This window comes from Colletotrichum orchidophilum (assembly GCF_001831195.1).
Source record: "Colletotrichum orchidophilum strain IMI 309357 chromosome Unknown Scaffold_41.1, whole genome shotgun sequence".
In the NCBI taxonomy this organism is placed as follows: domain Eukaryota; kingdom Fungi; phylum Ascomycota; class Sordariomycetes; order Glomerellales; family Glomerellaceae; genus Colletotrichum; species Colletotrichum orchidophilum.
The window spans coordinates 248,145-264,873 of NW_019172997.1; the positions used below are offsets into that span (position 1 = coordinate 248,145).

Consider the following 16,729-nt stretch of genomic DNA (forward strand, 5'->3'; position numbering starts at 1 on the left):
CTTTTAGTTTACAGCCCGTGGTTCCCACTTTCGGTGGATAAGACCAAACCAAACGAGCACGAGGTGGTGGAATGGTTTCCAGTAGAATAGGGTATTCTGGGGCTCCAAGGATGGGGGCGGGGGAGCCGCCGGCCAACTGCGGGCTGCGGATTGCGGAACGAAACTGTGGTGACGATTTGACAGAGAGAAGACAAGAGGTCAAATTTAGGTAATAACTGGGACTCTGCCCAACAATAGAACGCTTGGCCAATCCCGTCAAGACGATGATGTCTGCGATGTTTCGGCTTTCTTGTCTGGGTCATCGATTTCGTTGGTCACAAGTCACGAGATAGGGTTGTCGAGTTCTTGGATGAGTCCTGCGCGGAACAGACGGGGCCCACCAGGCAGTGCCTCACAGAGAAAACAACACTTGGGGCGGGCAGGTAAGCACCGTAGGCGGTGCCCTCCGAGCGCCGCTGCAACGACTGCTCCTCCATCCGACCTGCGCCCCTTTCGGAAGGTCCAGCAGACTACAAGCACCCACACCGACACCGAGGGTCCTCCCCGTGCTAGCCCGTGTTCTGGAAGCTACAGCCAGCTGAGTCATTGTAAACTCTGCTGGACCCGACGTCATGTCTTGTTTTAAACACAATCTACTAGGTAGGTGCCTCGAGGTTACTTCAGTCTTAAACACGTGCCATGTATAGGCAGATCAGACATGCACCGATCGTCTGCAAGCAATCCAAGTGCTCGATAGTCCCGTATAGAAAATCCATGCAGTATGCTCACATGTTAGACGGCAAGCCTGGCGATTGGTGTCTGTGTTGGACGCGCTCTACTTTAAGCGCGTGAAGGGTATCATTTCATATTTGTAGTAAAGGTGGCTGTATGTGATTGCGCGAAATGCTCCGGGAAACAAGCCGACAAACCGCGATTCCGCAAAGCAACAGCTCCAATGGAAGCAGTTTGACGAATAGCACCGATGAATCACTTGCCCGCTGCCTTTCGCTGCTCCATCACTCTCAGCACATCGGCTGCATTGTTGACGTCGCCTTTCCTCTTCTTAGGACCTCTCTTCCTCTTGCTCTTGCCGCCTTGACCGTCATCGTCATCTCCCTCATTGCCCCATTCCGAGAGCTTGACCGGCGCATCGTCAAAGTCTGCCTCGTCTTCGAACCTGCTGGTGCCGAAGCCCATATCCATGTCTTCGGCATCACGGTCGACGCTCTGCAGCATCCTCTTGTGACGTTCCCGGCGAGCCTTGGCTTCCTCGTCGCCGTCTTCCGCTTCTTCCTCCTGATCTTTGTTCGCCGCCTTGAGCTGTGCGGCTCTTTTGAAAGCAGCCTGTATCGCCGGGTCGGACATGGAGGGCCCTTGCAGAGTCTGCGATGATATGAGGTCTGTCTTGGAGTCCTTAAAGTAGTTGCGAGCTTGGGTTGGTCGCAGCGGCGGTGGCATCGCTATTGTGTCGGGGCTACGCTCGTCCTTGGCATCCTTTGCGTCCTTGACATCGCCTTCACTTTCCTCGTCAGAACTGTCGTCCATTCCGGCTAGCGGGTCATAATCGTCTCCTGCGTCAGCAAAGATGTCGTCGTTGTCGTCTTCTTCGACTTCTTGCTGTTGCTTTTGGTAAAACTCGGGCACTTCCATGCCCAATGGCTTCGCATCCTTGTCCGGAATGAACTCTTTGCGCAGCTCTTCTTCGACGCCCGGCTGCAATTTGCGGACTTTTCGCTTCTCGTGACCATCTTCATCCACAATGATCAAGACTTCGCGGCCTTTGCTATCCCGCTCTATGCGACTTCCGGGCTGCTGCTTGACACCGATCTTCTTGAACTTGCTGTTCAGGGCGGCCTCCTGTTGAGCCTTGGCAGCCTCTCTCGCAGCCTTCATCTCAGCCAGGATCTGGTCGCGGGTTCTCTTCTTCCCTGGCGCAAGGGCCACAGGCGCGAGTTGGCCCTTCTTCTTCGCCCTTTCCTTTTCGACAGCCTGTACCTCCGTTCCCTCCAGCTCATCGAACGCGTTGTCAACTTCCTCTTCCGGGGGTGCTCCATCTTCTTTTTCATCATCTTTTTCGTCTCCAAAAACATCTTCGCCCTTCCGTACTCTCTCCAGAAGCTTGAAGTCCAATCCCTTGATCAGATGCGTGCTCGAAAGGTCTCCTCCTGCGATTTCGCTGCTGAGCTTCTCGAACGTCGCTTGGTCGATCTCCTCGTTCTTCAGCGCTTCCTCTAGCGCCTTTATCCTTTTTGCGCGATCGTCGTCTTCGTTGTCGGTTCGGTCTCTTGCTCGGTCGACGTAGCCCTCTGCAAGTCGAGATCCTTTCGGGGCTGAAGTGCGAAATTTCTTCTGGGGTTGTCCTGCCTGGTTCCTCTCGGCAAGCTGCCGCGCAAACTCGTTCCGGCTGTTTCCAACTCCAACGGAGCGTCTAGTGTAAAAAGTCAGCCGATAGTCCATAAATAGTGTTGGAAGCGCAACATACGGAGTCATGGGAATGCTAGATCGCTGTCGGGATCCCAGGGCGCCGCCCCCTGGGGTTGCGCTGCCCTTAGCTGGACCATTGCCCGGCGACGCGGCCTTGCCGGAGTCAGCACCCAAAAGCTTCCGAAATTGTTCGTTGTTCATACTCGCTGTTTCTCGCAAGACGGGTAGCAGTGAGGTCAGCGGCCGCAAGCTGGGCCAATTTGGCAGGCGTCGTTGTTGGAAGCTGTCAGTGCTCCCTGACCGTTAAAGAATTTTGATTAGTCATACGGGTCGTGGGTCGTGCAGAGCGCGACGGGCCCACCCACTTAACGCGCTTGCAGGCATCCACCTCGGCCGGGGCTCCGTCACCTGCACGAACTGTCACCACGCCCTTCTGGCGATCGACCTTATCTACATGAGAGCAACGAATGAACGCCAAAATCACAAATCCAAAGATGGTGGGATTCAACCAGCCGGCTGTATGGACTGGATGATTTGCAAGAAGATTTCAAGCCGCCAATCAATGAGCCGCCGCCACCATTACCAGTGCTGATACACCCGTGAGTTTGCGCTGCGCATTATCCGAGACAACCGCCAGAATGGGCAGTCGCCTTGAGAAGAACTCTTCGCAGGTGAGGAAGAGGATCGAGGGTCATGAGTTTACCGATGAAACTGGGGAAGAGTACGAACAAAGCGCTTTTGGCGGCTTTGGCGACTATTTCCGTCGGAAGAAGATCAAGTTGCAAAACTTGGACGCCGATATCCGCGCCGCTTCAAGTGACAAGCCTCAGATATTCAAAGGTGTTGTTGCGCATGTTATGGGCTATACGCAACCGCCGCTTCATGTGTAAGAATTTATTTATCTCCACCGTACTGTCACGCACAAAGGGTCGCTAACATTCATATGTCAGCTTACACCGCGAGCTTGTCCAACACGGCGCAGGCTTCTTGCAGTATTTAGATTCAAAGACCATGGCAACGCACATAATAGCGTCTTCTGTTCCGCCCAAGAAGTCCGTGGACTACAGCAAGTATAGGCTGGTAAAGCCAGCCTGGGTCACCGACTCAATTCAAGCCGGGAGACTCTTGCCCTGGTCGGACTATCGAGTGAACAACAATGATGGACCGCGGCAAAAGGTCTTCAAGATTGATGATTCCAATAAGCTCAGCCAATCGACACCACAAGTCAAAAGAGGCTATAGAGACCAAACTGATGCCAGCTTCTACACCAGCCAATTCAAACGGTCTACTGCAAGTCCCGCCACGCCCTCTCTGAGTCGATTCGCTGAACGGTCAGAGTCCCCGCTTGCTCAACGCCATGGTCGCAGCTCATATAGCCCAGCGGTGTCTGAGACTATGGAGAAGCCGCCACTGGAGCCGAAGGACGAGGTTGAAGAATTTGATGACATGGAAATTGACGAGCTTATGGTCGGCATAGTTCCACAGGAGGCCACAATAGTCAAGAGGGAGACGCTTGAAGCAAAGGTCGCACGCCCGATAGTTGACGAAGAACCCACGCGGGAATCCGAGGAACCGAAGCAGGAAACCAAGTTGTCGGAGAACATGACGTCTGAGGAACATAACGCCATACTTCTCTCGGATCCCAAGATTTGGAAATCGTCAACGGCAAACCCCGATTTCTTGAAGCAGTTTTACTCTGAAAGTCGTCTTCACCACCTTTCGACCTGGAAAGCCGAATTGAAGTCGAAAATGCAGAACCTCGCCAAAGAAAAAGGACCGTCTCTCAAGTCGGTGAGGAGGAGACCAGGATCACGACGGTACATTATTCACGTCGATTTTGACAGTTTCTTCTGCGCTGTTTCTCTGAAAAAGAACCCGCAGTATGTCGACAAACCAACTGTTGTTGCTCACAGTAGCGGCACCGCCTCGGAGATTGCAAGCTGCAACTATGTTGCGCGCAAATTTGGAGTCAAGAACGGCATGTGGATGAAGCGAGCACTGGAGCTGTGTCCGGATATCAAAGTCTTGCCCTATGACTTTCCGGCCTATGAAGAAGCCAGTCGATTGTTTTACGAATCTATCCTCGACCTCGGAGGGGTTGTTCAGAGTGTGAGCATTGACGAGGCGCTCGTTGACATCACGTCAATCATCCTTTCCTCCGCCGGATCTGATGGCACTGGAGTCGACGAAGGCAGCATATGGAGAGAACAGGAAAAGGCTGAGCAGATTGCTCTCACCCTACGCAACAAGATAAAAGACGCGACTGGCTGCGCAGTATCGGTTGGCATTGGAGGCAACATTTTGTTGGCCAAGGTCGCACTACGAAGAGCGAAACCTGCCGGACAATTCCAAATCAAGCCAGAGCAGGTATTAGAAGTTATCGGCGAACTCGAGGTAAAGGACCTGCCTGGGGTCGCCTACAGTCTCAGTGGAAAGCTCGAGGAGATTGGTGTGAAGTTCGTCAAGGACATCCGACAAGTATCCAAGGAGCGGTTATCCTCTTCGTTGGGACCAAAGACGGGAGAGAAGCTCTGGGAGTATGCCCGCGGCGTCGACAGAACCGAAGTGGGCGAGCAGCCACCCCGAAAGTCCGTCTCAGCTGAGGTGAACTGGGGAATCCGCTTCATCAATCAGCAGGAAGCCGAGGAGTTCCTCCTCAACCTCTGTAAAGAGTTGGAGAGACGCCTGCTCGGCGAAGAGGTCAAGGGCAAGCAGTTCACCATGAAGATCATGCGCCGAGCTCAAGACGCACCCCGAGACCCACCGAAGCATCTGGGCCATGGGAAATGCGATTCGTTCAGCAAGAGCATCTTGTTTGGGGTTGCAACTCACAATGCCGAAACTATCGCCAAAGAGGCTGTCTCGATTCTTCGATCGTACAAGTTTACCCCGGGTGACCTTCGAGGTCTTGGTGTCCAGTTGACGAAACTGGAGCCTCTCAAATCAAGTATCACTGGGCTAGAGAGCAGCCAACGACGGTTGGCATTCCCTAATTTCGGTGGCCAGCCGGCGGCGAAGAAGGCTCAGGTAGACCCGATTGAGGATTCAAAGAGTCCTCAAAAGACAAGGGACAACCAAAGCCGGGATGACGTGTCTCTGGATCCCATCGCAGATGACCCTTTAACACCAAGAAAGCCCAAAGTGCACCCTGCTTTGGCTTTATCACGGGCTGGTGAGAAGGACTCAAAAGCTCACACTCCATTGAACATTATGGGCACCCAGTTCATCCTACCCTCTCAAGTCGATCCAGCAGTGCTGGCTGAGCTGCCTAGTGACATCCGGGCCAAGCTACAAAGAGGCCGCAAGCCGAAGCCAGAGTCTAGGCAGGCATCTCCTCTAGTGAAATCGCGGAGTAACAGTCCAGCGATTCTGGACGAGATGGTCCCATCCCAGGTTGATCCGGAGGTCTTTAACGCTTTGCCTGATGACATGAAGGCAGAGGTCCTGGCGCAGTATGGACGCAAGCCGGTGCAACAAACCCGTTTGCCGCAATCACCACGCAAGGACAGGCTCATCCAGGCCAAAAAGGCAACAACGCCGACAAAGCGTGGTGGCAAGAGCTTGTCCAATGCCAGGGAGAGGCAGCAGGATGCAGCTGCCAATCGCCAGCAGACAAACTTCTTGGCGAGTAAAGGAGCCGCCAACGTCGCCCAGGAAGACGAGCCAGAGGAGCTGGATCAGGCCTTTCTTGCAGAGCTGCCAGAGGACGTCCGCAAGGAGATCATTGAGGACCACCGCAAAAAACGGCTGGCCAAACGCTCTGGTCTCCTTTTCAACGCTCCTCGAAGGCAACAAAATGGCGAGTCTAGCGATGCCTTGCCCGCCGGGCAAACCAAGCTCTATTTCCCAGCGCCGCCACCCAAGATGAACTTCATGGGCTCCGCCGTCAAGTCGATCCAGGAAATCAAGGACATGCTCGAGGCCTGGCATGACGGGACACGGTACGAAGGCCCCCACCAAGACGACGTAGTCGTCTTTGAAAAGTATCTCGCCAGGGTCGTCTCGGTGGAGCGAGACATGGAAAAGGCTTCGAAGCTGGTGCGGTGGCTCGACTGGCTGGTTGAAGACGACGGCAGCGAAGGACGGGGAAAGCAGGGGTGGAGGAAGACTGTCGCGGACATCAAAGCGGCAGTCCAGAAAGCCGTTGAGCAGAGAGGCCTGGGTCCTGTGAGATTATAAGAGTTGTACGGATACCAGTCACGAATTATGATAGGATACCATTTGATTGATTGGGCTGTGGTTGTCGCCAATTCATGCAGCGCATCCCAAAGGGGGAATCAAAAAAGCATCGCCATGTCTGACTTTTGGACCTCGCATGTGAGATGTGCGTTACATATCAAGCTGCGAGAGTGAGACAAATCATCAATTCAGAGTTTCTATAGGCCGGAAACACCAAAACAGGGGGGTATCCTCCAAAAGTTGAACAAAACAAAAACCAAACCGCTGCTGCCGTGTAACCCATTCTTTCGCCTCCAAAAGACTCTCATCACCTCGACTACCACCACCATGACCGCCTGGCAGCAACACCACCAAACAAACACGATTTATAGCAACACGTACGTCGCCAAGGCGCCAACAACAGCCGCAGCCCACGACGCGGCGGGCGACCGCACGCCGGCGCTGAGCATGTACACGCTGAGCTTGAGCGCGCCGCCGCAGACCATGCCCTGGTTGCCGTCGCAGGGCAGGTTGCACTGGCTGTCGTTGAGCTTGACCGACAGGCCCGAGATGCTCTGGGCGCACCAGCATTCGCTACAGTGAAACTCGTCAGTCTCTCATGTTTACACATCGTGGCAGGGGCAGTGAGTGCACTGTTTGAAAGTTCCCAGCCCACAAGAAGACGAGGTGGAGAAGGCGAAGAAGAAGAAGAGGCAAGACGAGAGAAAACCTACCGAGAGTACTCGACGCCGGCGTAGGTGTACTGCTTGTCGGCGCCGGTGCTGCAGAAGCTGAGGCACAGGGGCACCGTCATGTTGCCCTCCATGACCCGCGAGGCGCCGCCGGAGAGGGCGCGGACGTGGGCCGTGTTGGGGAGGTCATTGGTCTCGTTGTAGCAGCCCTGGTACTTGTACTTGTCGGAGGCCGTGTAGATTGAGAGCTGGGCCGCCGCGAGGGGCGCGAGGAAGGCGAGGAGGAGGAGGAGAAGGCGGGAGAAGAGGAGGTTGCGGGCCATTGTTGCCGTTTGGGTTTGGAAAAAACTAAAGATAAGATGACCGTGGTCGAGAACGAGTTTTCTGTCCCTCTCTTCCTATTAAGCTTTTCTGGCGACGTTGAGAGGAGTTCGGCCGTGGCAGGTGTGTCGATTGCTTTCTTCCGCGCGAGTGGACGACGGGTATCGGGGCTTATCTAGACCAACAACGGCAACGGGTGTCATAAATCGAAGGGGAGCTGGTTACGGGTGCGGCGCATGCTCATACTGAGGGCATCTCTTCGTTGGCCTGCTTGAAGTTGCCACCAGGCATGTTCTCGAAATGAGTGAATAAGTGTAGGTGAGAAAAGATGCAAAATTACAAAACCAGATAGGTAGACCAGCAGGCTCAATCACATTTATTCCGTCTGGGCGGCACAACCGGCGCGAACCCCTTTCAGGAGATTTGCACACCACATCACTGCGCCGCGATGAGGCGGTCTCCAGGGCTGGACCATTGGTGGTTTGGGTTAGGCCCAGACGCACGCCCTCAATGAACTCCCGTCGACGGGCAAACACGAATCTCACTGGACCTTCGCTGCTCAGGACATCCAATGGGCTTAGCGTCCGGGAGCCCGCTAGAGTCCCGCGTGGTTCAGGATCAAAGAAGCGGACCTCAGGGGCGGGCCTTGTTCGGGGGGGTATAGTGAGGTTCCCCACTACTACAGCTGAAGTTTGGGGCGTGTTCTAGACCAGATTGAGATGGGCGAGATCATGTTTGGGCCCTGGGGAGAGTTGGGTGTGGTCCGTGGGCGCGCCAGCGCTAAGGGGGGGGAAAACATTTGCAGGGTTTGAGGACGAACATCTCAGCTGCTTCAACTAGGCAAGCACGGCAATGTACGAGGATGTGAAGCAAACGTTGTCATTGGTAGAGACTTTGGTGTCTCTTTTCATGCGGTCGGTCGCTGTACCGACTGTACGTATTCCATTTTGCAACCCATTGTGTTCTCATATTCTCAACCGTGAGATCGCCTTAGCCATGATTTTCTGGAATCAAACCGAGAGCAGAACAACCGGCAGATGTCTTTCCAAAGACCAAGTAGAAGTTGCTGCACCCTTGCCTCATTTTCTTGCTTCGCTTTCTGCCGTTCGTAGACATTCATGCTCACGGTCCTAAATATTTACGGTCGTTCAGCTGCTGGGCGTACCTCCGATTCCGTCACGGCAATGACATGCTCGCGCCTTACCTCCCTCGACATGCATCTGAACGTGTCAGGGGCCCTCTTCATAGCAAAGTGTTTTGGTCTCGACGCTTCCATCAACCAGACACTCTGTGGCATGTGGTCGATTCGAGATCATCATCAACAGCTTTATCCTCTGCTTTCTAGAGCAACCTGGTAGTTGCTTGGGGTTTGACCCTCGCTTTCCGTACTGGCATGCCAAGCAAGAATGATACTAGAACACTGCTCTTAGCGTCCTAGCTCTCACAGTGATCCGGTCGGGCTTCAACCGGTTCGGTGATGCACGTCTCCCGATTTCTGTGAATATGCCCTCGCCTCGTACACTTTCACATATGTTCATACGTTTTCTTCATTTTCCCATCCTTCGCTGGCGTCACTTCAACTCATCGAGGTCGTAATCATAAGGCGTCACTTGTCTGGTATTAGCAAGGTACACACACTGTTTAGAAATGAGATGACCCAGGAAGTAGCTCACAAAGCGCTTATCTCCAAGTCACCAAATATCCTCGCTTTCAAACTGACTTCAATATCGAGGTTCAGGCCTAGGTGTACAGAAAACCCCCGGCTCTCGGACCCAGCATGCTTCTGCTGCTGCTGCTGCTGCTGCCGGCCCGGCCGCGTCCTCCGGTGTCTCTGCATCCCCCGGCCGAGATTTCGACGAATACTTCTCAGGGGAAACTCTCGGTCGGACTCGGTATCTGACGTAGACAGGTCCGTCGGCCCCGTGAGCACGGCCACAGGTGGCGGAGCGGGAAGTTCATAGTCTGCTGGCGGGTTGAACTTGTTCGCTTGTTGTGCGGGTTGGCTGGTGTTGTCGTCGTCGTCATCTCCTCCCATGTCGATGAATGACGCTTGCTCTACTGGTAGTGAGTTGTCGAAGGGCATCGGGCACCATATGAATCGGTCGTCGGCGAAGGGCTCGACAGAGCCGTACATTTCTTTCGGGAGCCACACTGTCAGGTTGTCACGTTTCGCCATCTCTCCTGCCTTTTCTCTCTCCCTTCTTCTGTAGCGATTGTGGTATAAGCGAGTGAAATACAACCAAGCGATGGAACACCGGGGGAAATAGAAAAAGCGAGGGACTGCCAAAGAGTTGACGAACAGATTGGTGTAGTTCTTCGATCCAAAAGTCGAGTAGGGGATCTAGACGTCTAAGTAGTGTACACGTAGAGCCTGCTCTTTCATCATATCCCCGATATCAACCACCGACAATAAGCACCCAAAATCTTGGCACACAGCGTCGAGAGCAGGATTAAAAGTGTGGACGTCTCCTACTACCGCACCACGGGCAGGCACTGCACTGCTTAATGAAATCATACATGGGCCCGGGTTGTATTCGCTTCCCAAGGTGTGTCGTGAGTGTCCCCCGGAGCTCTGGCCAAGAACCGACCGAGATCTACAAGAGCCGATCGCTGTAGGGTGGACCGCCAAGGGTGCAAGAAAACCCGGATTTTTGGCATCCATTTCCAAGTCCTGCTCCGGAAGGGGCAACACAGCACAACAATACCGGCAAATAAGCACGTTGCTAATGACATCCCAACACCACATGGTTGTCGACGCGACCCGTTTATTTCCCATCAGCCTGGGTACCGCTACCGGGGGCAGTACTAGCGATTGGATGGCTAATTTTGGAAACGGCTCAGGGTCTAGCTATCCTCCGCCCAGGTCGGGGGCTCAACTACATGCTGATCAGCGTTACTTGTCGACGGCTTGGGCTTCCTTTTTGCAGCTTGGTAGATTGCAGCTTTCGTCTTCCCGAGTCGGGGATGTCAATCAGCCCAAAACTAAATTTGGCTACTTTTCTTTCTGCGTTCCTAGAGCTAGTTTTCGCGATTCGATTCGATTACAAGGTCGATCTCCCACGTTTGTTCTTACCCAGTCACTCACTTGCCAGTATGAATCATACCAGACGAAGCTGACTCCATTGCCTGCCATCTCTTCATTCGGTAGCAAACCAGAATCAAGCCACAAAACTTCACCGGGCTAAAGCTAGACTCTCCCAGTTCCCTCTAGCCCATGGGAAACGCCTCGTATATTTAGGTTGACTAGAGTGAGGACAATAAGGTGTTCCCAAACACCTGCCCCTTTTGCCCAAACCAAGCATGATATTGGATTCCCATTGGTACTCCAGAAACGATGTCCAGGGGGCAGGGTTCTCCTACGCCTGAAATCGAGTGTTCCCTTTACATACGTCATGTTTGGCGCGACTTCAACTGGGCGGAAGAGACCATCGGCCTCGTGAATGCAGAAACGACGTTCGACTTTATTCTGCATCCCACTAAGTGCCATGTGGACTAGATGTTCAAATCCGGTCCGTGATCTCTGTAGCTGTGTAATACCGACCTGTGACTGTCTTTATCCAAACCACCCCTTACCATCAGCTGTCCTCCGCTCCGCTCGTATTCATCGGCAAATAAGCCGAGGCAGTACTTCGACGTCGAGGAGCAGAACACATCTCACCTTAATATGTGCCAATTACATCTGCATACAGCTGGTTCTCGTTATGTAGTGTGTGTTCCAACTCGACAGTGGATTGGATCATAGAGAACATCGACTCTGTGGTAAACCCGGAAACCCAGGCGTCCAGTACAGGAGCGGACTCCCTAAACGTCCAAGACAGATGGACCCTCTCCCTTTCTCTCTATTTCACTATCCGCAGAGCAAATCTGTGATGAATTCTCAAATCAGCTGGGAGTCCCTTGGTATGAGAGACTGTGCTTTATGGGCCCTCTGCTAAGCTACTAGTCGAATCCGCGATCTACCATAGTAGACGGCGTTTCTAGTCAACTTGTCACGAGAATCAAAAGATACCACAGGGGAATCAGACTGCACCCCGTCTCAATTCATTCTTGTGCCTTTCGAAATCGACTTGGGAGCATCTCCCACCAAAATCAAATCCCAACGTGTATAGCTTGGATCATGACGTTCCTAGGAGCTCCTGAATGTGTCGGCTCCGATGTATCTGCAGAACACGTGAACGGAAACTCACAAGAAGCGTACATCATGAATGTGATTGAACTTCTTGTTTACGTTTTTACGTCCAGGTCATATTTTGGAGGCACAGATGGCAGCTATCCCTAGAACCTTGCTTGAACGACCATGAAATCGCTGTTGAATGCCAAACACGTGGCGGTGAGAGACCTGGAAGCCACCATCTTCACATCGCGTCTAACAAACTTTTCTAAGCCTCCTTAGACGTTCCCATTTTTTCCCTATTCCTTTTCATTCCGGCCATGGTACCAGGTGGAGAGCCAAAGAAGATAACCGTATTCTAAGTGCATAGACGAGTCAACAGCATAGAAAAGGCGCAATAAACCTCGAAGGCTTGGATTTTTCGATATGTCCAAACTAAATTTCATAGTGTGCGTAAAGAAATTGGTATCATAGACCGATGCACCAACATCACATCGATCTCAAGCGAGTGAGTAGCTACAAATGTTTTGTCTGTCTTAGCAAAGGAAAGGTTACAAACATGCCATGGTAACCATAGTGATACTGCTTTTCCTTCCCATATCTGATTCGTCGCTGTAATGGTTTGGGAAACCAATAGCTGCCAATCTGTCTTTCAAATGTATCCTCTCATACCCCAACTCCGGTGCTATACTTCCAGTCATGAAGTTTCAAGGGTAATAAAAACTCTGGAACCAATTGTTGGCACATCAAAGTGACTCTCCAATGAGTCGATACTCAAAAGCGTCATCACATCACAATGCATTTCTTATCCTTCTCTGATTTGCCATGAGCTACATTTCTACTAGACGTGGAAACTTCTGTCCACGCAGTAGAACTGGCGACCTCATGATCGACCTGCTTCTTCTTTTTCTTCTTCTTTTGGGAGCCATTCCAGCCGCGCCGTTTGGCATCCTTGATGTTCTTAGCCGCACTCCGCTCGGCACGACTGGGCCTCCTGTTCACCGATGAATGCGACTGTCGACCCGCAGACGACGTCGATGGTGCTTGTAGCCAAGCTGGCATGAGACTCCTGCTGCCAGAAGCTTCAGCATTTGGTGGTCGATTTGTGGAGTTGACACTGTAGATCGTTTCGAGGCGTTCCACAGTGGGTTGTACCGGACCTGATTGAGTTGGGTGTGGGTGACGCGGGATCGGGGCCAGTAAGGGCATCTCAGTCCTGCGGTTCGATTGCTGACAAGTAGGCGCATCGAATGCGCCAGTGACGCCGCTAGGCGTGCTGATGATCAACGGCTGGTCTTCGAACTGCGGGCCGATAGCTTGACTCTGGCCCTGAGCTTGTTCCTGGGCTTGAGAAGCAGGCTGCAAGACAGGCTGCGGCACAGACGCCCGGCGAGATCCAGGCCGGCGGCTTCCGACTGGCACGCGCTGGACTGAGCTAAAGTTTCCAGAAAAGCGTCTCGATGGAGGCAGCTGCTCATGGTTCCTCAGACTGGCCAACTGATCTGCCATGGGGAACGGCGGTAGTGCAGATCCCACAATGTCTTCAACTCTTGCGTCAGTCGCAGGAGCAGAGTAGGGATGGCTATTCAAGGGACCGCCCTCTGGACGAAGATGAGGCCCGTTACCTGGCTGCGCAGATCTAGGCCAGGTTGACGCATTGGAAAGGCGCCGGACCAACGGTAAATCGGTGCCAGACGCTGATTGCGACTGTCGCAGCTCCGCAGTGTTTGCAGAGGTAGCCGACGGAATTTCCAATCCTAGTGAGGGAGGGGGCTGAACCTGCTGCGGGGCGGGGGAGACAACCGGTTGTTCGGGAGAAACTGCCTCAGAATCTTGATGTGTCTCAGTACTTGGTGGCCGAGCCTCTGAAACCTGGCTGACCATCCGCTGGTTTTCTGGCGACATGGCTTCAATTTCGCTCTGTCTTCTTGCAGCCATCCGGGGAGAATCCGGCGGTGAGACGTCGTAAATATCGTCGTCAAGATCAGCGTGGGCCGAAGGGCTGGACGTCGGACGAGTTGCCGAGTCTGCAGTGCGCGGCCGGCTCATGAGCGTCGAGTCACTAGCTATACGCAGATGGTGGCTGGCATTAGCCGGAGGGCTGGTGACCGGCTCCTGGTAACTCAGAGGGCGGCCCGACGTTTGCGACAGAGCTGGTCGTGTTGGAAGTGCCCATGCTGATGCACCGATGGCAGGTGCGGCTGTTTGGGTCCTCGCTGGCTGACTCTGAATCTGCACGCCGCCAGGTGTGATGACAGCGTTCCGTAGGAAAGACGGCAAATCACCGGGATCATCCTTTTGATAGGGAGGCGGAGGTGGAACCCAGTTGTCAGCGTCACTCTCGTGGGGATGCTCGCGTCGGCCGTCAGCTCGCCGATACTCTACTGGTCCGGCGGCCGGTGGCTGCGGGTTGCGGCTTCGGTTCATGGCAGCAGCAGTGGCGGCGCGACGGAGAGTGTTGGTAGAGCGGGGTCCGTCATGCGAGTAAGGCGCTTCCACGGCCTCTTCTGCCTCTTCTTCTCCAATCATCGAGGCAGTTTCGCCTGCCCCAGGCACTGAAGGCGAGGATGGTTCTTGGACATTGATCCGTGGGGTTGCTCCAATTCTTCTTGGAACCAGAGGATCATCCTCACCATTGTCGTTGCTGGGTTCCGATCCTTCTCTAGGTTGTGGCATGGGCGGCATCGGTGGCATTGAGGGCAAAGGGTTACTCCGGGCTGCAGCACTCGTAGCTGCACGCATCAAGGCACCGCGATCTCCCCGCTTCTGAGCCACGGTCCTACGACGCACAATGGCTACTTCGGTGTCGATGTCTCTTTGCTCCTCTTCAAGCACCTCGGGCTCTTTGGTACCCACTTCAATCTCAATCTCCGTTCGGAGACCATCTTCAATACTGTAGTCGAAATCGAGCAGAGTTACTCTGCCGCCATCGATGAAGTCAATATCGTCCTCCTCGACGACAGACTTTCCTGGAGAGATGCCGCGGGCTGCAATGACTAGACGCTCCTGTGCCGATGTCTGGCCGAATCCCGCAACCCATTTCACCGTGCTGACACCGTCGAGTTCGGCAATCTTGGCACCCCAGATAAAAGTGTTGCGGAGCTTATCGCACAACATTTGCCATTGAGGAATCCGCGGGTTTTCTTGCGCGCGGGATGATGACGAGCGCGATGGAGGTCCGCTGTTTCTCCTTCCTTGTGCAGCCAAGACTGACAGTCCATCAGCGCCTGAGGAGTTGAACTCGGGCACAGCGTCGAGGTCTTCGGGGACACCATAAAGCCAAATATCTTTCCCTTGAAACCCAGCGCTGACAAGATCCCCGTGAAAAGTCGCTGCGGGTAGAGTGCAAGGTGTGAGCTTGGCTTGGGATCCTGGGTCAGGTTTTGGTCCCGTGAAATATGTCGTTCCGTTCCTCAGATCTTCAATGCGAACAGCCCTGAAGGTCTCGAAGCTACGATCGTATGTGAACGTCCAGCTCGCCTCTTCCTGTCCAGAGTCTTGCAACAGCACCGCATGACTGCAGTCACGGCTCGTATTGGGAAACAAGATAGACGTAGTCCAAAGCGCGCTGATGCTATCGTCGGCCATTTGGTTGCCAGGGTCATAGTACGGAGCTGTAAGGATCACTGTGGTAGGTGGCGAAGAGTGAATTGTTGTTCCGAGAATCTGGGTGCCGTCGAACGAGAAGGACAAGGCGTCGACTCCGTCGCACTTTACAGCTCTTCTATCTGTAGGTAGCGCACCGGGGTTGACCAGGGATACTTCAATGCCTCCCTCGTACGCAGCAGCCAGGACAGAACCGCACGGCGAGAGGGCAATAGTGCGCGGGGCATGGTCCAAGATCAGGGATTGGGTGCGGCGCGGTGGTGACTGCTCAAGGTCATAGAGGTCGACTTGCATTTCGGAAGACAACACAGCCAGCATGGTGCCGTCGTCCTTGATACAGGTTGAAACAGGACGACGCAAGATCTTGAACTCCCTCTTGACATCGATATCCTTCCCCCGCACATCGAGAACGTAGATCCGAGATGAGTTGTAGGCTAGGACGTGGTGACCGCGGGGCGACGGGCTAAATTGCATTCCCTCGCCGCCAGGGCACGAAGAGGAGCTAATAGAGTTGGATATCAACTTTATTACGGTCTCACGAGGTCGCAAGTATGCTTCGAAGAGGTTGCGCTTGACCTCTCTGGCAAAAAGTCGCCTAAGGCGCGGGAGATCTTCATCGTGGACGTCGGCTTCGCGAAAGTGAGGATGGCTCGAGGCATAGGATTCGCATTTGAAGAGGTGGAGGGCGTAGAGCTGGGCCTGCTGGGCGACAGATCGCCATTTCGAATTGAGAAGGACGAGGGACGCAAAGGAGTCGGGGTCGGTTAGCTGCAAGATCCTATGGCCAATGTCAATAAAGTTGCAATAGAAGGGAGGGAGATGGCAAGGACACAGCCATACTGTTGGATAATCTCGTCGGGGAGGCGATCAAAAGCGGGATCCGGGGCCAGGATGGGGGGTTTGTCAATGGACGGCCGTGATCCCACTTCCCCATGTCCGCCGGCGTCAGTGCTGCTGTCCATCGTGGAACAAGGGCAGCCCGATTGCTTGCTTGCGGCGGAGTCGCTGTCGCTGCGAGGCTAACAGAGCGAAAGGCGGGAGGAAGTTGACATGATGAATCGTCTGGAGTTTTGGAACGGGCCGTTGTTGAGACGAAGGAGGAAAGCAGCGCAGTGCAGTAGTAGGAGAAGTAGAAGCAGAAGCAGAAGCAGAGGCAGAGGCAGAGGCAGAGGCAGAGGCAGAGGCAGAGGCAGAGGCAGAGGCAGAGGCAGAGGCAGAGGCAGAGGCAGAGGCAGAAGCAAACGCGAAGACAACAAATGCAGGACGCACGACAGTGTGAGCTGAGTGTGGGATCAGAGACCGACTCTATTGGCCTTTGGTCTCAGGCTGGGACTGAGGACTTCCAGATGGGACTCTGGTTGGGACTTGGACATGCGGCTGCGCGCGAACGCAAGCAACAAGTGGCGGAGCGACGCTACTGGACCACCTGAAGTTAGCA

The 16,729-nt window shown here is 54.0% G+C and overlaps 5 protein-coding genes across 5 annotated transcripts; 1 reads left to right on the forward strand and 4 right to left on the reverse strand.

Annotated features, from left to right (window-relative positions):
• Positions 1-966: 966 nt before the first annotated feature.
• On the reverse strand, positions 967-2,604 carry CORC01_05822 (uncharacterized protein; the record flags this gene model as incomplete). Its single annotated transcript, XM_022617464.1, has 1 exon — positions 967-2,604. The coding sequence occupies one exon, from the start codon at positions 2,602-2,604 to the stop codon at positions 967-969; it is 1,638 nt and encodes a 545-aa protein (XP_022476075.1).
• Positions 2,605-3,041: 437 nt separating this feature from the next.
• Positions 3,042-6,582, forward strand: CORC01_05823 (impB/mucB/samB family protein; the record flags this gene model as incomplete). Its single annotated transcript, XM_022617465.1, has 2 exons — positions 3,042-3,289; positions 3,354-6,582. 2 exons carry the CDS (start codon positions 3,042-3,044, stop codon positions 6,580-6,582), a joined length of 3,477 nt encoding a protein of 1,158 aa, XP_022476076.1.
• A 365-nt stretch (positions 6,583-6,947) lies between these two features.
• On the reverse strand, positions 6,948-7,576 carry CORC01_05824 (WSC domain-containing protein; the record flags this gene model as incomplete). Its single annotated transcript, XM_022617466.1, has 2 exons — positions 6,948-7,155; positions 7,296-7,576. 2 exons carry the CDS (start codon positions 7,574-7,576, stop codon positions 6,948-6,950), a joined length of 489 nt encoding a protein of 162 aa, XP_022476077.1.
• A 1,667-nt stretch (positions 7,577-9,243) lies between these two features.
• On the reverse strand, positions 9,244-9,750 carry CORC01_05825 (uncharacterized protein; the record flags this gene model as incomplete). The annotated part of the gene is made up of 1 exon (XM_022617467.1): positions 9,244-9,750. One exon carries the CDS (start codon positions 9,748-9,750, stop codon positions 9,244-9,246), a length of 507 nt encoding a protein of 168 aa, XP_022476078.1.
• A 2,721-nt stretch (positions 9,751-12,471) lies between these two features.
• On the reverse strand, positions 12,472-16,253 carry CORC01_05826 (F-box domain-containing protein; the record flags this gene model as incomplete). The annotated part of the gene is made up of 2 exons (XM_022617468.1): positions 12,472-16,069; positions 16,132-16,253. 2 exons carry the CDS (start codon positions 16,251-16,253, stop codon positions 12,472-12,474), a joined length of 3,720 nt encoding a protein of 1,239 aa, XP_022476079.1.
• Positions 16,254-16,729: the final 476 nt, after the last annotated feature.